At 40.5% G+C, this 25,072-nt stretch overlaps 3 protein-coding genes across 9 annotated transcripts in view; 1 reads left to right on the top strand and 2 right to left on the bottom strand.

Annotated features, from left to right (window-relative positions):
- Window positions 1-1,489, bottom strand: part of SETD3 (SET domain containing 3, actin N3(tau)-histidine methyltransferase) — a 61,278-nt gene extending 59,789 nt beyond the window's left edge. For 2 of the 3 annotated variants that reach the window (XM_062627878.1, XM_062627876.1), the window contains exon 1: window positions 1,355-1,489. The gene's annotated coding sequence lies outside the window, so the exon portion shown is untranslated. Of the gene's footprint in view, window positions 1-489; window positions 630-1,354 lie in introns of those variants that run through there. The other variant, XM_062627877.1, reaches the window with a different exon arrangement.
- A 383-nt stretch (window positions 1,490-1,872) lies between these two features.
- CCNK (cyclin K) lies at window positions 1,873-19,582 on the top strand. 3 transcript variants are annotated; one of them, XM_062627880.1, is made up of 11 exons: window positions 1,873-1,994; window positions 3,526-3,792; window positions 4,845-4,926; window positions 5,503-5,634; window positions 6,435-6,555; window positions 6,677-6,734; window positions 8,604-8,773; window positions 10,269-10,543; window positions 14,924-14,957; window positions 16,038-16,109; window positions 18,268-19,582. In XM_062627880.1, the coding sequence occupies exons 2-11, from the start codon at window positions 3,596-3,598 to the stop codon at window positions 18,888-18,890; spliced, it is 1,764 nt and encodes a 587-aa protein (XP_062483864.1). In that variant the 5' UTR covers window positions 1,873-1,994; window positions 3,526-3,595; the 3' UTR covers window positions 18,891-19,582. The 3 variants fall into 3 exon arrangements, with proteins under 3 accessions (XP_062483864.1, XP_062483863.1, XP_062483865.1); XM_062627879.1 differs by lacking the exon at window positions 1,873-1,994 and adding an exon at window positions 2,141-2,250; XM_062627881.1 differs by lacking the exon at window positions 1,873-1,994 and adding an exon at window positions 2,141-2,250 and having other exon boundaries at window positions 6,435-6,540.
- An 83-nt stretch (window positions 19,583-19,665) lies between these two features.
- Window positions 19,666-25,072, bottom strand: part of CCDC85C (coiled-coil domain containing 85C) — a 112,571-nt gene continuing 107,164 nt past the window's right edge. For all 3 annotated transcript variants that reach the window (XM_062627882.1, XM_062627884.1, XM_062627883.1), the window contains 2 exons: window positions 24,744-24,842; window positions 19,666-23,440 (listed from right to left, as the gene is read on the bottom strand). In XM_062627882.1, the coding sequence (XP_062483866.1) occupies window positions 23,351-23,440; window positions 24,744-24,842 (189 nt within the window). In that variant the 3' untranslated portion in view covers window positions 19,666-23,350. The remainder of the gene's footprint in view (window positions 23,441-24,743; window positions 24,843-25,072) is intronic.

A 25,072-nucleotide genomic window follows, 5' to 3' on the forward strand; every position in this document is an offset into this window, starting at 1 on the left:
CTTGTGAGACATCAGCAGCAATTTTCACAGAACAAAGCTGTCACCTAAAGAGACAGGTTTACATAACATGCTCTTAAAGGGACAAAGTCAATTCGCCTTCAACTTTATCTCATAATTAAGTTCCAAGGACAAGTCCACCCAAAAGAGCAGATACCAAGCTTGGAAGAAGAGGAGCTTTGAACTAAACTGTGAGAGACAACTTCCGAAAGGAAGAACTGCGCTTGTCCTGGTGGCTAAATATTGCCTTTGGGTAGAAACACAAATGCTGCTTCAGCTGAAAATATAAGAGGCTGCTAAAAATTAGACACAAATGCAAAGCACAGCCTCGGCTTAAGCAGTTCTAAGCGAATGCTGCTGGGTAACAAGAAAAGGTTCAGAAGATCCACCTCAGCAGCTGCTGTAGTAACGGGGTGGCTGACACTCCTGTTTCAGGAGTAACACCCCTGTACATAAACAGTTTACATTACTTATTCTAATTTCAAAACCCACCTTTTTCCTCCAAATGTTTAACCCCTTTACTAAAGCAGGTTGCAGACGGGGTGAGGAAGGGAAAGAAACCAGAACATTCTTTTCCTGCCAGGGGAAGACTCCGAGGAGCCACGTACCAGCAGAAACACTCCTTAACCAGACCCCGAGCGCTGGAAGTACGGGAGGCTCCCTGGAAAGCTGAAGGAGTAGGAGTAGGGAGTATTCAAGATGTGTCACATATAAAAAAAGGAATTGCATCACGGGGAAAGCAGTTTTAAGCCACTTGTTTCTGATCAGCCTCTCGGGAGGAGGAGGTGGGGGTGGTGGGACAAGGGAAACGAGCGTGAACACGCGAATGTCACCGCCTCGCTCGCTTCCAACCCGCGCAGACCGGGTTGAAACAAGTCCGATCCACCCACGGCCGAGCGGGCCGGCGGCGGGCTGGGAGCGCCCGCCAGCGAGGCAGCGAAGCGGCAGCGGGGAACCGGCCCCGTTCCCCCGACACGGAGGCGGCCGCTCCCCAGGGGAAGGGGCGGGAGCGGCCCCGCACGACAAGGGGCGTGGCGCGTGGGCGCCCAGCGTGTGGGGCAGCTGCCGCCCGGCTCGCCAGGCGACGGAGGAAGAAGGAGGCCGGGGCTGCGGGGCGAAGGAGGAGAGCGACGAGGCCTGGGCCCACGGAACGTGTCCCGGGGCCGCAGGGAAAAGGGGTGTCCTGAAAGAGCGGTGCCTCCCGTGCGAAGGGAGACCACGGAGCTAACCGTCCCGAGGCCCCCCGGGAAGGCTGAGGGGAAGGGCTCGGGTCCCGCCGGGATGGGAGCGGGGGGCCCTGGACGAGAAGCGACCGGCTCAGCCAAGGCTGGGAGCCTCGGGCACGGCCCCGCCTTACCTCCCGCACGGCGGCGGCTCCTGCCTCGCCTGCTGCGAGCGGTGCAAAGGCCGAGCCCCTCGCGCCGGACACCGGTGCCCGCGGGTGGGGAGTCGGCGGGCGAGCTTGCCCCAGCCCCGCACTCTCGGCCCAGCCCCACCCCTTCCCTCGCCCAGCGGCCACAATTGGCAGAGCCACGTCCATCCGGAAGGCCCCGCCCCCCTCGAGGCCCACGGCTGCCAATCCTCAGCGACCACCCGTTCGCCTTCGCTACCGGTCTTAAAAAAGGGCATGGTGGCCCCCCCCATTGGCTGCGGCTTAGCCCCTGCCTTCAGGTTCCTATTGGCTTCTATAGCTTGCAATCTTTAACCCGCCGGCTTTCTGATTGGCCTTCTTTAAGGCTATGTGGGCACGTCACCTTCCTGCTTCTTGCCCTTAGCAGCTGCTGAAGGAGACGGGATTGGCTGGGGTGTAGGAGCTGCCGCTTCTCATTGGCCATTAGGCAGCACGGGCTCCATCCTCGCGCGCTATGTGACGCCGACGTGATGACGTTGAGAGTGGCCTGGCCTGGTTCCCAAGATGGCGGCGCGCAGGGCGCGGAGGTTGCGCTGTCGTTAGACGCTCCACGCTCCGGTGGGGTCTCCTCCCCCGCGCCTGGCTTGTGAGTACGCCGCGCACGTGTGGGGCCGCGGCGGCTGGGGCCTCCCTACTCTTCCTTGGCCGCCCACTGGCGGGAGCCGGGGCCTGAGGAAGAGGTGAAGGAAGCGGAGAGGCTGGGGCGGGAGCGAGCGAGCGCCTCCCCGGGCACCGACAGCTTCGGCGGCAGGCGGGCAGGCTCTGGGAGGCGCTGAGCACACCCCGCCGGTTTGGAACTCTAGGGGACGGGGCTGGGCTCTCAGGCGGCTGGTTCGTGTAAGGTAGGATGGAAAAAGCCTAGGACTAGGCTACTGAGATCGTCTGTTGGGTGCGTGGAAAGGCAGAAGCAGGACTTCCCTCGCTCTTGTCGGTCGTTATGGTTTGGGGTGCTTGAGCTAGTTCCTTTAGGATGTTTTCGATTATTCTAGTTTTGCATTCAAAAGTACTTTCGCTGCATATAGTAGCAGCTGTTGTTGCTTCCGGCGATTTTAGTACTAACTGGATTTTAAACTGTTCAGAGCTTAGGAAGCAAAATAGCTTGTAAGGAAGAAGAACCGTAACTGCTGTAAAAAGTAACGCTTTCTTGGTAAAGACGGTAAGAACGTGTGGTCGTGGCAGGGTGCTCTTTTGTTGCTTCTTGAAATACTTTTAAGTAGCCATTTGCTTATTTGTGGTAAAGGTTGGATTGGTCTGTGACTGGGACCATCAGTTGTGAAGGTTCTTCCAAAACCAACGTGAAACAAAGACGGTTTCCTTTTTTCTGGAAAACAGAAACTTCGTGAAGTTGATTGAGATGCCGATCACAGGCATCGTTTTTCTGGCAGTTCATGTAAGCTTTCTTCCGTTTTCAGAAGGGAAACATCTGGAAAATTATAACAGTTTAAAATTAAGAGTTTTAAGTTTGGGTCTTCCTCTGACAGTTTTGCTTAATCTGTTGCATCGTAATCGTTATTTATTAAGCGAACCTTTGCAGGTGACTGGAGTAATTTGAGCATAGTATTTGTAATTTATTGAATTACTCTAAGAATAGTCTTATGCATGAAAGAAATAACGGCAGTGAGACAGTCTCCATTCTGTCTGTAAATTGAGACATGACTGAACATCAGTCATACATACCAGAAAGTTGCCTGTAGAGCTTGGTGATGTACATACATTGAATATACATACAGAAAGTGTTGGTAAAGTTATGAATAGTGAGTTGATATCCCTCCCAACTTTTAAAATCTTGCTGCTGCCATCACTGACTTGGTTTTCCTTATTTTATGGACAAAATAGGAGAAAGTTGTTCTACTGAGAACTAACTGGTAGAGCTGATAATGCATTTTTAAAGTTTCTTTATTAAACAGGTAATAACAAAGATTACCTGTGTCTGTTTCTTTGAGGTGACTTTGTGTTAATATGGGGAGGATAAGGGCAAGGTTAAATATTGTTTGCCTTTGAGTGTAGAAAATGTCCCTTCTAATGGGCAAGGCTAAACACACCTTCCTCTTTATTCATCTTTGAGCAGACGGAGGTGGGGGGGAATCCTTTTTCTAAGAGTTCCTTTTGTCTTAAAGGTTCTGAAGCAACTACCTGAAGACTTCCTTTTTGAAAACTTAAAAAGCAAGAACAATTCTGTTTTAATAAATGAAGGAGAATAAGGAAAATTCCAGCCCTTCTGTAAACTTGGCAAACCTGGACCATACAAAGCCATGTTGGTACTGGGATAAGAAAGATTTGGCACATACACCGTCGCAGCTAGAAGGGCTTGATCCAGCTACTGAGGCACGATACCGCAGGGAAGGGGCCAGATTCATATTCGATGTGGGAACACGTTTAGGGCTGTATCCTTTAAACTCATGTTACTGTGAATGTCTTTATGAATGGGGACTTTCTGAATGAATCTACAGGAAATGTCATGTGCGCAGTTAGCTGTTCAGATATTTCTTAATCATTAACCAAAAATCTCCTTGAGTTTACTTTTGAGGTAACGTGTTCCTGCACATTTTTTATCATTTTTTATTCATCGGATAAACAATATTTCAGCTGAAACATTTTGGCAACAGAGAAGTAAGGTGATACAGAATTGTCAATTAAGGATGACTTTTGGCAGCTGTGAAACTCAGTCTTTTAGTACATGAATCTATGTAACTTGTCAAATCTTGCATTTAGCATTCAATTTCTTGTGTTGGATATTGCAATTCAGTATTTTGCCTCTGAGGCTTATAACCTCTACCTCCCCACTCTTGCTGGGTTTTATGTTTGTTGCTTTTTGTTTGGTTTTGGTTTTGTGGGTTTTTTTTGTTATTGTTGTTTAGAATGGGATTTACAACTTTGTGTATATTAGTAAATTCCATTCTCTCATAGACTGGCACTTAAAGTTCTTGCTTCCTATTACACTCCTATGCTTCTTTTAATCCCCTCAGTTCTTTGTTTAATAAAACCTGGTGAAGATGAAATTTTACTCTTATTAAAGAGTAGGGAGTATGTTCAGAGTTTATTTCCCTTTGTAAGTGTGAATAGTTAGTAACCTTTCTCCACACCAGCATTTTAATGTGAAATGATAATTTTTCTGTTCTTTTATGTACTTATTTGGGTTTTGATCTTCTCTGGAGCAGGTGTGATTTAACATCAGGATGACCTTGCGTGGATCTTCTTATAAATGTGATTTTGACTTTGCACACTTCCAGTAAATGCTTCTGGGCTGAATCATAATATTTACAGAACCATAAGGGGGCTTGTGACATTTTTCCCCTAAAGCTTCTGTTTTACTTGTGTTGTTTTCTAGCTGGTCACTGAACTTGTGGTACTTGATAAAGCCGAATATATATTTTCCTCTGTGCATGTTTGGTTTTAAATTTGTTTTATGTTTGAAAGTCCTTATACTGCACCACAGACATTATGATACTCTAGCAACCGGAATAATTTATTTCCATCGGTTTTATATGTTTCATTCCTTCAAACAATTCCCAAGATATGTAAGTATTTACAATATTGATGACCTTGTACAGTGATTGCACTGGGCATGCACTATTGAGGTGGTGCTAAGTCACTTGGGTACTAGTGCTGGCCACCACTCTCGATGAAAACTAAGCGTTTTATCTTTTAATCATAACAGCTTAAAATACGCTGTTCTTGTTTGTTTGTACATTTCTATTCAGGCTTAGAAACACACAGCAGTTGTGTCTGAAGATACTGTTCTTTAGAAGTAACAGCTATAGTGCTGGTGCTCCTGTATTGGCTAAAAGAAAGAAAAGAAGTGCAATAGCATCTTAAGACTCCTTGATAGTCCAGGTCAAATTCTGCTTTGGATGCCTGACCTTGAAATAAAGTTGTATAAAACAGACAGTCCTCCAAATTCTATAGTTTTTTCTTGGAGAAAGTAAAGGTTTAAATTCACATCATAATAAAATTAGAAATTAATATGCTCTCTAAGTCCTTGCGAACTTTCATAGAACTGTTAATGGAAATTGAGAGTGCTTTTTTTTACAGCATTAGACTGTATTGCATATGTACATGCAGACAACTTTTTGAAAGCACTCTGTTTTTTTTAGGTGACAGGAGCCTGCTGTCTCTTCCTAGCAGGAAAAGTTGAAGAAACACCTAAGAAATGTAAAGATATAATTAAAACAGCTCGTAGCTTGCTTAATGATGTACAGTTTGGGCAGTTTGGAGATGACCCAAAGGTAAAAACACTCATGTTGAAATTGATTTCATCCTGTTGCTCGAGCAAAGTGGCAAACGTTCCTAAGAGAACTGGCCGATTTTCATTTGTTCTAATTTTAACTATACATTCAGCATGCATTTATGGCTCTTTTGGGTAATGTGATAGATAAGCTTTGGAACCTACTGGGATAATTGTATAAAAAGTTTACATTTGATTTCATGTGAATTCTGATGTTATTTTGCAAATTAAAGTAAATTTGAGTAATTCTGGTTAGGGCTAGAAGTGTTATCAAGATGTAAACCATATTTGACAGTCTTAGTATCATTTTAGGAAGCAATAGTAAATCAAAAGTCAAAGAACTAAATCTCAAAAGTATTGAAGTTTCCTGTTTACAGTATTTGACTTAGCAAAACTATGTTTCTCTCAAAATTTGCTTATTATAAATAGCAGAAGGATCTGAAACTCAGGAGAGGGATGTTGTGACCGCTTACCATTTTGTTGTAGTTTTGTTTATTTGGCATTTTCATACTGTGTCTGGTTTGGTTCTTTCCTCCATGGAGGAAACCAATCTTAAATACCATATCCCCTCTTCTGACTCCAATTAATGTGAAGGAAAAGTATCTGAGTTTACAATAATGTTTGAAGTTGGAGAAATTTCTGTTCCTCTCAGAGGCAAATCCTAATCAAGCAAATGCAGATGAGCATATTTGCCTGGAGATGTATGTAGTCGTGCTTTATGCCAGCATAAAGTATTTGTGCTGGTACTTTATTATTCCTTCTTTTACTCACATATTGTGGTTATCCTGTAATATTCTCTAGGAAGAAGTGATGGTCCTTGAAAGAATCTTACTACAAACAATAAAGTTTGATTTGCAAGTGGAACATCCATACCAGTTTCTTCTCAAGTATGCCAAACAACTCAAAGGTAAAATATTACAGGGTGAGCAAGTAATACCTGTTGTTAGTTTTCAGAACTTAATTTACAATAACAGTGCAAGAATATTCCATACTGTTTGTCCTTCCTAATTTTATTTCTTGTAACTTTCCTGGTTGTTTTTCAGGAGACAAAAATAAAATTCAAAAACTGGTTCAAATGGCATGGACATTTGTTAATGACAGGTAAGACACTCCTACAAAACCTTTTCAAAGTGAAACACTTTCTGTTGCTTACTTTAGTCTCTGATTAGGTATTTCTTTGGCACGTTTCTTTTCTGCTTGTTACATGTTTTCATGATCAAGTTCATCAGCATTTCTTCCATCATTACCATGGTAGTTCCATTGAGCGGGGAATCTAGGATAAGTATAGAAGTAGACCATTAAGACCTTTGCAGTTTTGAGGTAATGATTTAGTGCTGCATTAAAAAAAGCTCCTGTTTGAAAGAGCCAAACAAAATTATAGAACTCCAGGATAGAAGCTGACTTTTTCCCCAGTCTGAAAAGCATGTCACTTCCTGGGAGAAGCTGCCACTTCCCAATTCCATTGTGTTGGTCAATTTTTATTTATTTTATTTTAAGCAGTGCTTTGGTAGAAATAAACAAGCCATTAAATTCAGGGAGGAATACAGGTTTTAGTGCTAAATTTACAATTTCTTGAATATTGGGGGTGCAATACAAGGATCACATCACTTAATAGGAGTGTGTGCAGAAGCACTTCTCATGTGTAGTGTGGCACTGAAAAAAAAATGCCCACCCCAAAAAACCCAAATCCAAACCAAAAACTTCCACAAAACAACTCAATACACTATAGCCTTGTTGAAGAGGATTCTGCGGAGCTGGGCAAGTTAATTCAGCAAGGATGTCTAAATGTAATTTTTAATTTCTGTACAAAACCTGAAAAAAAAGTGTAAATGGCCTGATTATCCAGAAATGCTAAATAGACTGCTTTCAGTTATATCTACAGCAATAGAACACCATAAAAAATACGCATTTTTTATTTAGATGCCTAATTTGTGGTACCCCAGTGTGGTCCACTTTCTGTAGATACCACCTAAAATCTAAATTTGAGCCAAAGGTTGTTTAATGTATTTGAATGTCAAGAGATGTTCACTTCAGCTGCTCTCAGTCTTTCAGGTGTTGATCTTACAGGAAGAACAAAAAGTCTGGTTTGACTGTCACTGCTGAGTCTGTCAGTGAGAACTTTAAGGATGTAATAAAGACTTAGCTAGCTAGCTGGAGCTAAAAGTCTTTAAGCAGATTGTTACAGAGTCTGTGGAGGAAAAATTAAAGGAAGACAAAAAAGAGAAAACCTGATCTTATAATTTAAAATTAATATTGGGAAACAGTAACTTTGATTATGACAGGAACTTAATTAATGTCAATAATACCAGTTGTCTCAGCATTAGGTTCATCAGAAGCTATTCAAGAGAGAACCTTTTAGAGTTTTTACAGCTTGATCTAAAACTTGCATTGTGCTTTACAAGTTCACGTTGGCTGTTCAGGGGAGAGGGGAATGGGTAGTATTTGTTTACATTTTATAGCAAAACATTGGGAAACTCCAAAATCCAAATGTGCCTATCATTCCCTAACCAGTGTAATGCAGTGACAGCACACTTTTGTAGCATGAAACATGAACACTATATTTAGTTAACATTACAGGTGAGAATCAGTGGAAAGTAGGTGCCCCTACTTGGAATATAATGCTGTCTTTTCTTCTTTTTCCACACTCATATAGTTTTATGTTTTCTACTTTTCAACTCTAAACTTGATGTTCCTAAGTGGTGCTTTGCTTGTATAGACATATGTCACCTGAATTACCTGCGTAAAAGTACCTTGTTTCATTATAGCAGTAGTGCAGAAACAGTTATATAAACTCTTCAGTTTAACAAGGATCTTAATTTAAATTGTCTCAGATGTTAAAGTGTTGTGGGATTTTATACCATGTTAATTATAGCTGTTGTACATTGAAGTGTTGTACTGCAACAGAGATCTTCATGGTTGTGGGGGTTATTTATTACTACTATTACATATTTTTATTTATTTTTATTCCAGTCTCTGCACTACACTGTCACTGCAGTGGGAACCTGAGATCATAGCTGTTGCAGTTATGTACTTAGCAGGCCGTTTGTGTAAGTTTGAAATACAGGAATGGACATCAAAACCAATGTACAGACGATGGTGGGAGCAATTTGTCCAAGATGTTCCTGTTGATGTTCTGGAAGGTATGAAAAAACATTTGCAACAGATGGAGGACCTTTAACTGTGTGATCTAGCCCATAAGTAAATGCAAACTGCTTTCTATCTATTTAGTCAAAATAATTGTGTAGAGTATATAACTCGGATCACATATGCTATGCCTTAACCAGGGTTTAAATAAAACTGATTAGACTGACTTAGTCTGGAGGCACACTTGGTTATCATGACAAGTATTTTGGTCAGTATTTCCTTTATGATTTGTTTAGTTTATAACACAGCTAATTAGCTGCAAAATTGTCATGGTGTGTGTTTTCTATTTTTTTAATTATTCCCTTTTCCTCATTTAAAATAAGCAGTCTGGTGAACACTAGAACTACTGGAGCCTGATTTCCAGTGTTTTCTCATTGATGATTGACCTCTTCAACTGAATTCTGCTTGGTTGTTTTTTGGTTTTGTTTTTTTATGGTGTACCACGACTGAGGAAGAGATTATGGGGGTGAATTCTGATGGGATGAATTACGAATCTTTGTCATGAATACAGATATCTTGATAATATTTAATTTGTGTACATATATTGTTTACATTTACCTGCTGCTTGTACTTTTGAGGGAGAGAGCCCCAGGAAGTTCATAAAATAAACCTAGACCTTTCTTGACTCTTGTTAATTAAATAGTGGTTATGTGGTCACTGATTTGTCTTCATTAAAGTTTGTACTGTCTTACCTGGTATAAATGTCAGGCAAAGCATACTTCTAGTTCCATAAACTGCTTTAGAAACCTTTAAAAATTTATGTTTATCACAGTCTGGCATTGGGTTCTAAAAATTTTTTAAGTGGAATACTATATGTTGCCCTTAACTTTTAGGTGAATATTCTACAGTTCTGATGATTTCTTAGATGGTTACTTGCTGTGTTTTTATTATGGCTTTTTTTCAGGGTTCCTTCAGTTTCAGATAGATCCTTTGTTGAATCCTCATCAAAGAAGGTTGTAGAATGGGCATTTCTCCAGTTTCTGCTACTGCACCAGTGAATGCTCATGAACTCATTTAGCTTTCCTAGAAAGGTTTTCTTTAACTTAAGTGCTGCTCTTGCACCTGGTTATGAGCTGGTCCTCCGTGTTTCTTACAGCCTTGAGCTCCTAATGTGTTGGAAGAATTTAGTACTAGCCCTTTATTTAGTTTTTTAAAACTCTTTTGACTGGCCTAACTAGACATGTAAGTTTTAACATATAATCTTCTTTCCCTCACTTTCTTTCTGTATTACTACCCTGTTGTTACAGTTACTTGGCTGTCCAAGTGCACAGTAATGATGTGGTATATTAATACCAAGACACTTTGTTCTTCTTCTGGAAGGTGTGCATCTACATCTACATGTTGTTCAGCACAGGCAGAAGAAACTCTGAAATGCAAATATAAATTGAAAAATAGGCTGTTTTGAAAGAGTTAAGCTGAGTTTATAATTGTATATTAAATGTACACTTGTACATTATGGGAGTATAATATTTTTGGATTATTTTTTTTAAGACATCTGTCATCAGATCCTGGATCTATACTCACAAGGAAAACAGCAAATGCCCCATCATACGCCTCACCAGTTACAGCAGCCACCATCTCTTCAATCTACACCCCAGACACCTACGGTACAGCAATTACAGCAGTCTCAGGGTTCAGAGCAATCACAGACTCAGCAGCAAAAAGAGTCGCAACAGTCAGCGCAGCAGCAGCAGCAAACACAAGCACAGCAGTCTAAAAAGCCCTCTCCCCAGTCAAGTCCTCCTAGACAGATTAAAAGACCAGCAGTAAGTTTAACTTTGAACTTTAACTTGCATTTTATTGTCAAGCTGATCCGACATTCATTTGATTTGAAGCCAGCAGTGTGCAGCAGACTTGCATTTGCTTTAAAAACAAGCCTGATAATTAATTTGGTATGGTAGACTTCCGTTGGTTATATGGCAAGGTATGTTAGCATAGATGGTAAACTGTTCACTGGTTATATGGCAAGTGTGTTAGTTTTGGCATATTGCATTTGTATGCCACTTGAGGCAAAACCAGTGGAGAGACTTTTTAAGTCAGCATGACCTATTAAGATTCTAATTGTTTGTGGTTCTGTACTGTCAAGTTCTGTTGTTTCTGCTGTTAAGCAGGCTTGATTTAGTGAAGGTCTCTTGTGCCATACCTGAATGTAGATGTGCATAATGCTGATGAAGATGTTATTTGACTCTGGTCTTTGGTTACAATTCTCTTACATAGAATGATGACTTCTAAAAGCATGTCAAAATTTTAAAATTCTTAAAGTATTTCAAAATAATCTAGTAACAGTAGAAGCCTATAAATGTATCATACACTGCTGAAGTCTCACTTTGTCTGTATTGTCACCCCATCATTGAAAATAAGAAGGTAAATTAGAAGTTGGATAATGTCACAAGTACTCAGAGTGCTTTCCCACAGTAATCAAATTCAGCTGAGGCTTTGATCTTTAATCTGCATTTTTTGTTGTTTGTTTGGGGAGGGTTTTTTTTTCACTTGTACATTATATTAAAAAAAAAAACAACCCACAACCAAAGAAATGGAAACAAAAAAACAACCAAACAAAACAGGGGCTAAGGTGTTACCCAGATTTTCTCGTATGTATTTATTCGGAAGAGTCTTTTGAGAAGTAAAATATTTGGACCAAGTCCATTTAGAAAGTAAATTTTGTGTAGCTTTTGCACCTTTTTCTCTAACTTGTAATTAATGCATGCCCAAATTAGAGAACAGACATCAAGGAAAAAACAAAACCAAACCAAAACAACAACAGAAAAAACAACCCAAAAAACAGGAAGAAGCAACAAATAATAGAATGAGATAGAACTGGAAGAGTGCAGCGTCTTTCTAATAGCAGCCTCCCAAAAAAAGAGAAGAATGTAGTGCTGTAAAACCTTGGTCTCTTGCAATTGCAGAACATATCCTACTACTAGAGGGAAAAATCTGTACTGAAATGTGTAATTCTTTGCACTGAACTTCAGAGTTGTTTAAGACTGAGGAAGTTGGGGCTGTTCAGCCTGGAGAAGAGAAGGCTGCGTGGAGATCTCATAGCAGCCTTTCAGTATCTGAAGGGGCCCTAAAGGGATGCTGGGGAGGGACTCTTCATTAGGGACTGTAGTGACAGGACAAGGGGTAACGGGTTAAAACTGAAACAGGGGAAGTTTAGATTGGATATAAGGAAGGAATTCTTTCCTGTTAGGGTGGTGAGGCATTGGAATGGGTTGCCCAGGGAAGTTGTGAATGCTCCATCCCTGGCAGTGTTCAAGACCAGGCTGGACAGAGCCTTGGGTGATACGGTTTAGTGGAAGGTGTCCCTGCCCATGGCAGGGGGGTTGGAACTAAATGATCTTAAGGTTCTTTCCAACCCTAACTATTCTATGATTCTATGATAGAAAGCTGATAAAATTTGTTAATTAGCTTGAAAATTGGGAGAGCTCTTTATAGTTAGTATTTCTTTTCATACTTCTGCCATTGGCATAATTCTACTTGCATGGGTTGTTAGATCTGTTGGGCAACGAACTTATCTGCCCAACCCCACCCACTCTTCCCCCTCCCCCCGCAGCAAAAACGCCTGGAACATCATTGAGTCATGAATGGTTTGGGTTGGAAGGGACCTTAAAATGTACTTTCAGCTGCCTGCCACAGGCCAGGTTGCCCAAACCCCCATCCAGGCTGGCCTAGAACACTTCCAGGGATTGGGCAGCCACAACTTTTCTGGGAAAGCTGTACCAGTGAAAGTGAATAGTGCAGATAAAAAGGTGTAAGTCGTGGTATATCACAGGCATCCAGAACAGATATAAAGCAAAGGGTGACTCAGTAGCACTTTCATAGCAGAACAGCACAGGCAGCATGAATTTGAGAAAAGCAAATGTGAAGGTCTGAAATTGTTTTTCAGAAAGCAGTCTAGGGGAACGAGATGTGTAGTGCTTGAAAGATTTACTTGGTGCCTCTAAAATGTTCTTCAGTTAGATGTACCATAAACCTTACTTAAAATGTTTGCCTCCTATAAATAGGGCTTCGTGTGACTTCTCCTTTGGTTTGTACAGAACATAAATACACTTTGTTCCTGGAGGCTGTGTTATCTGTTTACAAGAATTCATATAACTCGGTTACCTTCTACTGAGCCATGATACTTTCAGCTAGCTGAGGAATTGGCCCATGACTTACAGGCTTATACCAAATGTCTAAAGTATATGCACATCCTTTACATCTCTAGTAGTGAGGAGCACTTTAATGTCCAGTTGTCTTCATTAAAAACATACTGGTGAATCATTAGATGTAAATAGGGTATTTAGTTTGGTTAAACTAGAAACTGCTGGTGGGAACAATTTCAATGCATATGCAAACAGCATTGAAAGAACAGCTCTACTGAGGTATGGATTTAGCTAATTATATAACAATCAGCATGCTAATAAATAATGTTGACCCTGGGATGTGATGGCTGAAGCAGTACAGTGCAGTGGAAGGACCAAAAAAACCTCCATCTCTTGGCAGCTGCCATTATTAGAGAAATTACTTAGTTTTTATATGGTTTGGTTTTGTTGCTTCTTGATTAATTTTTTTTTTCCTTTAGCTTAAATGCAGTTTAAACTGATGTGTGGATTTCTGTCACATGAGATACTTGGCTCCAGTTGCTTCTTCCGTTCCAATGGTGTGCCTCAGCGACATTATTTTCTGAACACTGCTTCATGTTAAGAAATGCACAATAATCAAATTACTTGCCTCTTGAAATAATTAACTGACTTCACAAATGAGTAATTTTGGGGAATATTGCAATAAGTAGTGAAGACTTGCTTCTATTTGAACATGCAGGGAGATCTGATGTTTGCATGCAGTTTTACAGGCAAGGAATTTAGTGCTAGAAAATTGAGAAAAGACCACCCAGCAAAATGAAGGCAATAGATGAGTTTGTGAGAGTCATCAAGAAAAGTACGTATGTTTGGAATGGGAAAGTAAAGATTGTCTTTGAAAAGCAAGAGAGCAGCCAGAAAGGGGGTGGCCAGAGTTGAATTGAAATGACTATGAATATAAGAATGAGTTAGCCACAAGCAGGCCTTGAGTTCCTTTGTATTGGACAGCAAAAATCTTGAGAACACCCATCAGAATTAAGGAACATTGTTCAAGTTGGCCTGAAATACATGTTCCTTCTTGGTGTGGAAAGTAATGTGATGGGGGCTGAGCAACAGTTTGTGAAAGTAAAGACACTGGAGGTAAATAGTCTCTTAAAAAGAATCCTTTCATTGAAAAGACAGAGAAACCACGTACCACAGTCCTCTTCTATCATTAATTTTAAATAAGTTTGTAACTATGCTTATTGTACTTAAAATTTCAGTGAGGTTTTCTTCTTTTCTCAAACACCATTGCTAGCCATCTCAGTTGGACTAAGTAAACTGGAAAGATTATTTGCAACAAAACAAAAAACAACCAAAAACTTGGGATTGGAAGGATGATGGGAGGTTTTGTGGGTTTTGCTCAGTGTGCATAAAGTTTATTTTCTAGCGTAGTATATGACTTTTATACAGTGCTTTCCATCTGAAGGCTTCCAAAATATTTTACACTGAGCAATGCTTTCACTGCCCTCCTGTCCTGGTAAATAAAGCATAAAGGCCTGAAATGATTTTGGCAAAGGTTGAATGACAGGTCAAAGCAGAATCAGGAACAGAGTCCAAGTCTCTTGCTTTCAGCTCAGTGAGCAGTGTACCGGACCGTGACGTATGTGCAGTGGATGATAAGTAAGTTAAATGAGATGCAACACTCAGCAGTGAAAACAGCGGGAAAATGCTGGATCTAAAATGCCTGCATTTTTTATTTTATTTTTTTTTTCTTCAGCCTTATTCATTCTGCCAGTTAAGCTGGGCTTTTCCAATGTGATTTGACTTTTTGCAGTGTTTGTGTTGCATCTGTCTAAAGAGACTGGACGTTATTAGCCTCCTAATAAAAAGACAGGAATAAATAAAGGGTTTGTCCTGCGTCCTTTTATGGAAGGGAGGAGGAAACTGGTTCTGAGTTGGAAACTGGTTCTGTTTTAGTCTGAACCATACAAATACTTTTCAGCAGGTTGCAAGTTGTTTCCTGTTTTGCTCACTTATTAGAATTTTAAAATGCTTTGTAATTTGCAAAGGTCTTATTTCTTTTTTTTTTTTTTTTTTAAACAGGCTGTGTCTCCAAAGGAAGAGACAAAGACACAAGGTAAAGGATGATATTCTATATTGCTTGCATTTTACTGTTTTAAGCAAAGTAAGTAATTTGCTGATGTACACTTAGTTTGTTTGCTTACAGCCTTGGTAGTTTGAAACTATTCTGATTCTAATGATGTGTCTCTAAATATATACTGTAACAATAAATGTTCCTTTAAATATATACTGCAACTTAAAGTGTTCCAAAATGCAAAACTTGAAAAAGTGGAGTATAACTTTTTCGCAAGTGCAGCCCCTTAATACGGTCTATTCAGTAGAAGTCTTGCTAGCCTACTTAACTCTCAATGTGTAACTCTGTGCATCATTTGGAGTAGTTCTTCAGCAAGTGGTAGGACCTTGAAGTAATTGAAGGTGCCATGTCATTAAATAGCTGCACTAATGATATGTCTGTTGGTTGTCAGTGACATTTGTAATTAGTTGTTGGCATGGTTGCCAGTGAAAAGTATTTCGTATTAATAAATAGTCTAGATAAAGAAATGCTTCATTGCAGTGATCACATCTAGTTCTTTTTGTTTGGGGGGTTTTCTTCATTTTGCTCTTCTGGAGCAATGTATTTCGGGATAGCTATGATGTGATTCTGTAACCTTTCCTTAAGTAAGTCTGTCAGTTCCCCCCTCTCCAGCTCTGCAGGTAGATTCCAGAGAGCTGTCTCTTCTCCCTCCTGTGCAATTGCAGTTTTATTTCTAGACACATGTCCCCTAGCAGAGAATAATTCAACATTTTCTTAGATTTGTTTAAACTATTTGCAAGGTACAGTTTAGTGCTAGAAAAACGTACATATGCTCGTCTTCACTTATCTACTGTTATTGGACAACTTGTCCCTAGTTAAAAAATACACAGTTTGAACTTACAGGCATGTGTTCTTTAGAAGACTTCTGTGTAATGCTTGATGCCACTTTATTTATACAAAGGTCTTTATTTTAGCTTTCTTTTATTAAACGTAGCTAGTATGTAGGATTTCCACTGTACTTTTGCTTAGTGTAATATGATAATCATTAGTGTGAGACCAGAGTTAGAATTTGGAAAATATTGCAAAGCAATGCCCAATTAGGAACTTCCAAATGTTTTTTAGAAGCACCACCATCTAAAATTCCTAAAATTGAAACTTCACATCCACCAATACCTCCTGCACATCCACCTCCAGGTAAGCTTTCATTTTCTTAAATACATTTGCTCTTGCTGTTAATTGCCTTGCTTTTCATTCAGAAGATGGTCACAGTGAGGGGGCAGGGGTTGTTGACCTGATTAATCAGCTTGGCAAGTAAAAGGTACGTAAGCTCTAGAGGGAATTTGATCTTGGTAGCACAGGCTTTTCCATACAGACGCAAAGAGGCTATGACGGAAACAAGACTGTACTAGGTGGACAAAGGCAAAACAGAGTTGTGACTGTTAAAGGCCTAGAAGACTATAATTGTCACTAGCAGGCAGAAAAGGGACTTACGTGCTCAAAAGGATGGCAGATGCCATATTACATTACTAAAGTAGCTTCCAGTTGTCCTACAGAAGTCCTCCATGTTGCATCCTTAGTATAGAAGTTCTGCAGGTGTCTAACTTCTGAACAGTAAGGGGGACGCTTTCTTTGCTGTCTCCCAAAAGGGGGCTTGTATCTGCCAGAGAACTTTAACATTGCACATGACTTATGTTTGCAAAATGAATTGTACTGTTATAAAAATGTGCTTCCAGTGACTTGATGCATTAGCTGTCCTTCCAGTGACCCTTAAATATGACATAAATATCTTATAAAGCGTGGTCCATAATGTAACTCTAAGATGACAGCTTCTAGTAGGGAACTACAAGAGAGAATAAGTGCTCTGAAATATAGTAAGACCATTTTTCCTCTTTGTTAAAAATCAAATTAAGAATGAAGGAGTTCAGTGTTTACTATTCCTTCAGTTGTTAAATCTTGAGTGCATGTCTTGCATCCAGAATTATTCTGAAAATAAGCAAATGGGAAAATTACTGCCTGCTATAATTTGGGAACCAGAAGTCATTGAAATCATAGGTACCACAGCCAGCATACCCACCTTGCGTGATCTAATTATGTAGTCGTCCCAGGGGACAATTTTGCTGTTAAACTTAGGACTGCTTAGATATGGTAAATCCTGTGCAGGCAGGTAATGAATTTTTTTCCCATGTTATCTAAAATTTTCTTCTTAGAATTTATGCAAGTAAATCACTGTATAAGCATTGAAATATTTTAAGAATCTTTAGAGGCCAACTGGTTGTTGTGGGGGGCTCTGAGGAAAAATCAAGAATGCTTACTGACCAAATGAACAGAAGTTCTAGAAGGTGGATTTCTCAAAATCTGTTTAGCACTGTCTGTTTAGTTGTTGTATGTCACTGGAAATTACTGCCCTACATCTGTTTCTAAATAACTTTTCTTACTGAAGAATGTCTTAGATTTTTATATATACAAAGCAAGGTGGATGTCAAGATGCCCCAAGCTCTTGTTTTGGTGGGCATTTTAATACTGACTGTATGACCGTAGAGAGATCTTGCCCTTAGGTCAGTCTTCTCATTGTGGTATTCCTTACTTTATAGTGTCTGCATCAAGAGAAAAAAAAAAAATAACTTGGATTTTTATTTAAAGAGAAGACAGCTTAAAGCATGTTCTTCCCAGAAATGGCCAAGTATAGTTCTGTAAATTTCTGACCTGTTCATGAACTTTCCTAAACTGTCTGGTAGGGAGTTCCCTGGAATCAGTGGAAAAAAGCTGATAAGATTTCATGTCCCAAGCAACCTGTTGCTCTTTCTTACTTACCCTCCAGTTTTCATTTTATAAACAGGTTTAGAACCGACTGTTAAAGTCTTGAGACTTTGGACTGTATTCTCAAATGATTTCCAAATGTGGGAGGCAAGTGAAGTGCAGAGGGTAATCCCAGGCCATCTCCTGGGGTATAAAAGAGGAAGAAAGGAGTCCTTCTTCTGGACTAAAGAAGATTGAAGCATCATCAAAAGATTTTTGGTTTCTTGGGTCCCATGACTTCTGAATCTGTTAGTTGTGATTCTGTCCATCCAGTCTGCTTTCTGCTGGCTGCAGAACAATATTTAAATTGTAAGAAAATAGTAGTAAGAAAGGAAGATGCATTTAAGTTTTAGAATGGGAAAAGCTGACCTTGGATCTTTGTTAGGCAGCTTATTTTCTGGTGGCATAAGAAGGTCTAACTGAGTATCATATGGCATTCAAAGACTTGGAGAATTGAGTCCTTCTTTAATAAGTTAACTGGAAATAAAATGTAAAGGATTCAGGAGCTGATATTGCCACTATCCTTCAAAAAAATGAATGAAATTTTCTTTTCCAGAGCGCAAGCCTCCTTTGACAACTGCAGTTTCAATGGGAGAAGGAGAGCAATCTACTACTGTGGACTCAGTAGATATGCCAAAGGTCCAGATTCCTCCTCCTGCTCATCCTGCCCCAGTACATCAACCTCCACCTCTGCCGCATCGTCCCCCGCCCCCACCCCCCACCAGTTACATTACAGGGATGTCTACTACAAATTCCTATATGTCAGGGGAGGGTTATCAGAGTCTTCAGTCAATGATGAAAACAGAAGGACCAACTTACGGAGGTTTACCACCGGCCTATGGACCACCAGCTCATCTACCGTATCATCCTCATGTCTATCCTCCCAACCCTCCACCACCAGTTCCACCTCCACCCCCTACTTCTTTCCCCCCACCCAATATTCCACCTCCTACTCCAGGATATCCTCCTCCACCCACATACAACCCTAATTTCCCACCTCCAAGACTGCCTCCAACTCATGCAGTACCACCTCATCCACCTCCAGGGCTGGGAATGCCACCAGCCAGTTACCCCCCACCTACTGTTCCCCCAGGTGGACAGCCACCTGTACCACCTCCAATTCCACCACCTGGTATGCCACCTGTAGCAGGACTTGGACGTGCTACATGGATGAGATAGCATGAGGTAATTTGCACGATATCCGTTTCTAGGCAGGAGTAGCTAGCCAAAACCTACATTGTAAAGATGAAGAGGAGGGTAATTTGTATAATTTAGATGAAGAAATGAGGAGGTGAAATGAAAATTTAGCTGATTTGTTTGCAGTATTGTTTATGGTGAGTTATATAGGCTTCTAGATTTTAATCAGCTTTGCAGTATCCTAACTTTATACATTTGACTTAAGTTTAAATTGTCTTGAGTTATTCCAGCACTGGATTACTTTGTACTAGAAAAACAGCCATATTGGCTCAATTGTATCAGCAAGAAGAAAATTTCCTTCTAGAAATCAGTGCCTATTTTTGCCTATCAAAATAGCCAGATACCATGAAATTTGATATGTTATAAGAAACCTTAGTGTTTAGCAATTAAAACAACACAATGTCAAGCGTAAAAGCTACTGTATTTAAGAAAGATTCTGAGTGCTAGCTGACTGGAATCATTTTGAGGTGTTGGCCTTGCTGATATTTTTGGTTTGGAATGTACTGGTATCTTAAAGTATTGTATGTTTACACCTATTTGCAAATTCCTGTACATAATATATATATTTTGTAAGTGTGAAAGTCTGAATGTAACGGCCTACTGTGATGAACATTCTGGTTATAAATGGGACTACCTTGCTCACATCTACTCAAATAAAATTGGTTCTGAATTTAGTGGATTTCCAGGTTTTTCCTATTAGTTCAGAATTCATAACTGTGGTACTTATTGCAAGATATTTCAGCAGGGGTCTCCCAAATCTTACTCATCAGTTTATTTAAAAAGGATGTATTTTATTGTATTCAACTAGAAGTATACACTATCACAATCAATCTCTTACTTCATTTTTACTAAAATATTTCAAATGAATGTTTTACACACGTTATTAAAAAAATCTGTACTATTACTTTCCCGCCCCTAAAAAGCCAGAGTGGTTCAGTAACAGGTAAAAATGCGTGCTAAGGTCTAAAGAATTTTGCTATATACACAACAGCAGGTGCTGACTTTTCCAGTTCTTTGTAAATCATATACAGAAAATAGAGCAGGGCTGTAAGATCACAGGTTTAACAGAAATCAAACTTTAAAACTGATTTCTAAAGCAGCACAAATAGACTTTCTCCACATTATGAAAAATATACAATTTTATCACTTTACAGTCATGCACTTTGAAGAAGATCAGTAGTAATCTCCCCCCCCCCCCCCCCCAGTTTTTAGAAAGTTAAAAGGTCACTTTAACACTGATTTCTTTTTATATCTAGTATTTGGATAAAAAATGTGCCATTCTCAAAACAAGGTTGTGCTCAGCAGTCTTAGCAAGGTGCAGAGAGCCAGCTGAAGCTGGTTACACCACAGCATTTCCAAAACTGTTAGGGAAATGCTGCTTACTTCAGCCACTCCAACAAAAGTCAAGGATGTGATTTTACTTTCCTTAAGTAAGCAAAGCCCGTGTGTAAACAGTGGATGCTTTCTTTGTCAGAGGATTGCAGAACCCAGGGCTTCAATCTTGAGGAAATTAACTTGGACTATTGCTCAAAATATATCAACTTAATGGCCACTATTTCAAGGGATGCTTCCGTCCAACTGAATACATAAAGCTCTTCAGGTAGCTTTCACAGAAGACTTAGAACATTGGTGAATGCATCTAAATATGCATAAACACCATCTTTTTAGACAACTGAAAATTCAGCACCCAAGTCATCCTGTAAAGTCATTGAGTGTCATTTTACCCAAGGAAGACACTTTACAGCTCAAATGGAGCTAACTGTGAAGAGCAGCAATTCTAAAAGCCCCCAGACAAGAACATCCCAACATACAGTATGTTCTTCTGCAATATCAGTGACACACTTTTTACACTGAAGATTTACGCTGCCAAAGAGAATCTTAAGAAAAATGGACTCTACCCTAAGAGTATGAAGGTTATTCAGCTGAACTACTGCCTACCCTGTAAACTGGCTCTTCAGGATTTGCAGCACTAATAGACCTCAATTGCAGCACTCTTTCCTTTGGAGATGAGATCTGCAGGTGGAATAAAACAAGCTTTGCCTGAAGTCATTGAACAGATTTTTGAGAGAGATCTGATGGCAGGGAATATCTGAGCATTACATAGCTGGAGGGACTAGTAATCAGATTAGTAATACAGCTCTTGTCTTGTTCAGAGGACCGACTAGTCTAACGCACTCCTAAAATAGCAAGCATCTCATCAACACAACTCTACAAGTGCTGGCAACATTTGCATTGCTTTAGTTAAAATTCACTGATGTAAATTAGCCTTGTTCCCAATATGCTTAAATTCTCCACTTAATCCAGCGATTGAATGCCACCAAAATTAGAATGGGCTTTCAAGCAGACAGATTAAAGTAACCCTCTGTTTGATACTAGATGTTAAGGAAGAATGATGTCTGCTTTACATCACCTTTTCTGGAACAACAATCTTAAGGTATAAATTGTACAGAAGGAAGACAATCAATGGTGACTAAAAACTGGTGGTCAAAACACAAGGCGAAGAGGAGGAAATCCACAATCCTCCAAAGATGCTATATTTTAAAGGAGACAGACTCTAGAATGGATTTTTCCTGACTCCATAGTATGTAAATATTACTACACTTAAGAGTTAGCTAACTCAGTGTTTGCGGGCTGAGAGCTTATTTCATACTGAGTAAGAAATAAGCTACAGGTAAATGTACGAGTGAGAGTATGTGTGTGTTTTGGGGGATGGTTCTTTTTAAAAAATAACCTACTCGACTGTTACATTTTTGTTTCTGAAATGAATAATGAAGTGGTGCTTACTCTTACTGGATACTGTGCATTTTGATTGTATTCCTTCTCTTATTTTTTACTGGTTACAGATTCCAGCTCTGACACTGCAAATTCTTCACCCAGGCAGCTAGTTTATTGTATACCATGGGACCAATTACCTTTCATAACTTGCAGCAAGAGCTCCTTGGTATTGTATCAGTGCTCCTTGTTAACACAATACCACAAATCAAAGAACTCAACTGGTAGAACAAATTAATTTAAGAGGAAGAACCTGTCCAGTTAATTCAGCTGTCTCTAGCTGTGACCGATTCTTATGGAGATAAAAAGAAAGTGATGGTGTTTGAGGTCATTAAATCTTCAAATTAATCACTGTAATCAATGCAACATTTGAAGAGGAGGCTTTGATCTTTTCACATGCCTGTCTTTAAAATTATTTCACACCAATGAGTTTAACAACCCAGCCCTGCTTGCCTGGACTATTGGGAAAGAACATCTAATGAAATACAGGGGCAGCTGCTTTGACAACTTGGAAAAGAAGGGGGGAAAATTCTTACAACTATACAAGCAGCTACTCCACAATAGGAGAATGTAAGTCCCATTGTTTTATATACAACCATTTGAAGGGGGAAAACCCACTTGTTTTGGTTCATTAATAAAAATAAAGCTTGAATAGCAGAAAGTAGTCTCAGCCGACAGCCTGTGTTTATGGCATTTTTATTCAGCTTCACAAGGTTGTTGTTCAGCCACCTTACACAGGAACCAGTACAGGTGAGGGATCCAGCAAGACATTAAAAAAATCACCCGAATCTTCCTTATGTGAAAGGTTTGCTGCTCTTGAAGATCCTGTGAACACCACAAGCACTGTGAGGATGGCAGTTTCTGATGAATTACTCTGTAGTAGAAGATTTACAGGGAAAGTGCTGCCATGTTTGTAGGGAATATTGGTGTGTGGCTAAGTGACTTCATTCACATTGTGACTGCAGATATCTCGTGTCATTTTTAAGGAAAAACAGTTCATTAACAGATGATACGGAGTCTCATGCCTTTCTGCAGGCTTGTGTGGTGAGTACCACCATACAGTGCAGAATGGTGCTGGCGTTTTTAGCTCACCACTCTGTATTTTCCACAGCGCTTTGTGAAAACAGTTGCATGTCATTCTTCTGAATGAGGACCTCCAAAAGCAAGTGTTAGCAGCTCAAGAGCTTGGCAGGCAGTAAGCCAACAAATTCAAGTTGCATTTTCCTTGGAAGGTGCTGCCTGGAGCCACTATGAATCACTGACAAGAGGGTGGACAGGAGTGATACAAACTGTGACTTCTCTGCAGTTTAAGGGTTCTTGTTCCTCATAGAAATTCTCTTGAGTTAGTTAATTCTACAAACAGACCATTACAATGAAGCAGGTTTGAACTACAATACAAATAATGCAAGTCTGGCATTACTGGATGGTTACCCATCGAACAGTAGTTCCAGAGCACCACAGCCTGGAAATCAGGACTTTAGCTGCCATATTTACACTATTGTTAAAAAAAAAAAAAAAAAGCTGGGGGGGGGGGGGGGGGGAAAGAAAAAAAGAAAATCCATAAAAACTCAACCCCAACTCCCAAAGAACAGGCAGCCAGAAACGCTGAGCTCTGCCTCTTCAGTCTTCACAGAATCAATCAATCACTTCCAGTCTCCGGGATGCCGCTCCTACAAGGGACCCTTGAACTGGTTTCCTGACAGATGTTGCCTGATTGAGGGTTTGGAGCTCGCAGCATCACCCAGCTTTCGCCAGACAACCTGTAAGAAAGAATAATTGGGTGGGGAAAACGGATTAAAATCCAAAGTCTGTAAGAAGTTGCAGTATTTCTACAATTGGAGTCTGAAAGTCGTCATCGGCGGTTTCCCAGAGCTGCGCTGTAATTCTCAATAGAGACACTGGATGGCACCTGCGCACCAGTTCCCATGGAAAACACTATTGATGCATTTTTCTAATTAGTCCCTCTTGAAACTAAAACTGGTTTTGCTTTGGGTAACAGTAAAAATAAATACACTAGGTTCAGAAGTTAAGTTCAATATTAGGTCACCCCTGCCATGCTTACAGAAAAGATGTTACCATGAACAAAAAAAAAAGAATGAAAAAGGCAATGATCAAAAATACACATCTATGACTTTCTAAAAATATACAGTTTATCACTCTAGGGCCACTGGGTGGAGGGAGACAATTTCTTTAAAAATAAGAAGCTGCAAAGCACTTTATATCTGCCTACATTAAATGAATATTTAAAGAAAAAACAGCTGATGACGAACAAACAGAAATTAGTCCATTTGGAAGGATAAAGTTATGGTGTTTTACCATTCCCCCTGGCACAGGGGAATGTGGCATTAAGCAGACAAAATACTCTAAAGAGCATGTTGGCTTTGCTCATAGATATCCAGCAACTGAAGTACCTCAGAACCTTGCCAAGGATGCTTGCTCTCAAACTCTGCTCAAAGCCAAAGCATGGCAAAGGTGCTTTGCAGCTGGAGGCAATGCCATGGCAGAGGTTTGGTACGAAGGCCCACCATAGAAGATGTGGCAAGTTCAGTTAACAGTGTGGTTGCCCAACATGTTAGCAGCGCTGATAGCACTCCGCACATCATGGTGCTGTCCAACAGCTTCAGACAAGAAGATTCTCCCTCTGATGTTATCTCACGGTTTAGGTTCAAACCCATTCAAGCTGTACAGCTTTAAAGATGGCAACCAGTTGCTGCTCAGCCCAAACCAAGGCCCTGAGGGCACAAGGTGAAGTCAAGTGCTAACAGGACTCTCCTAGCCAGGGAGCACCCCTAGCACAGCTCTCTGTCTGCTGGACTAGCTACTGTACACCCTTGAAGGCAGCAAAGTGGGAACTGCCAGCTAAGCTAAGGCTGCTCCATGCAATGAATGAGGCATTCGGGTTACTGATACCCAAAAGCAGTGGTCAGCCGAGCCTCCACTCTGCCCTTGTGCCTGTGGATCTCACATCAAGCAGGGCTTCTATGGAGTAGATCCCTGCTCCTCCATACTTCTAAGAAAAGACCTTGAAAGAAATCCCTAGAGTTACTTGAGAGGAGTTCTTACATTGCACATTTCACGGACGATCGCCTTCTCCTTTTCACTCAGGTCTTCTTCATAGTTGTCTTGCATTTGCCTGTCCAAATTTTCATGGACCTCAAGGACCTACAAAAAAACAACATTACAAAAGCATTATGCTCCTCAATTACGTGTCCCTAACAGCATCATTAACCAGTATCTACATTGGCAGGAGCCACAAAGCCTCGAGGTGGGCCAAGATGAGCACAACATGAAGATGAGTGCCTCCACTCTCCTCCTTCACTGGTGATGGCATGCATCTGTCCACCCCCTGCATGGTATGGCTGCCACCACAGTCCTGGGGGACCATGTTGTAA

The sequence above is a fragment of the Pezoporus occidentalis genome, unplaced genomic scaffold (assembly GCF_034315485.1).
Source record: "Pezoporus occidentalis ecotype Australia unplaced genomic scaffold, CSIRO_AGI_Poc_V1 ctg31, whole genome shotgun sequence".
In the NCBI taxonomy this organism is placed as follows: Eukaryota; Metazoa; Chordata; class Aves; order Psittaciformes; family Psittacidae; genus Pezoporus; species Pezoporus occidentalis.

What these genes read in the sequence shown, in the direction of transcription:
- CCNK (XM_062627880.1), top strand. Translation starts at nt 3,596, where the DNA reads ATGAAGGAGAATAAGGAAAATTCCAGCCCTTCTGTAAACTTGGCAAAC. An exon ending in CAAAGGTAAAATATTACAGG is followed by an intron (nt 6,556 to 6,676) that starts GTGAGCAAGTAA and finishes GTTGTTTTTCAG; the next exon opens with GAGACAAAAATAAAATTCAA. An exon ending in TGGACATTTGTTAATGACAG is followed by an intron (nt 6,735 to 8,603) that starts GTAAGACACTCC and finishes TTTTTATTCCAG; the next exon opens with TCTCTGCACTACACTGTCAC.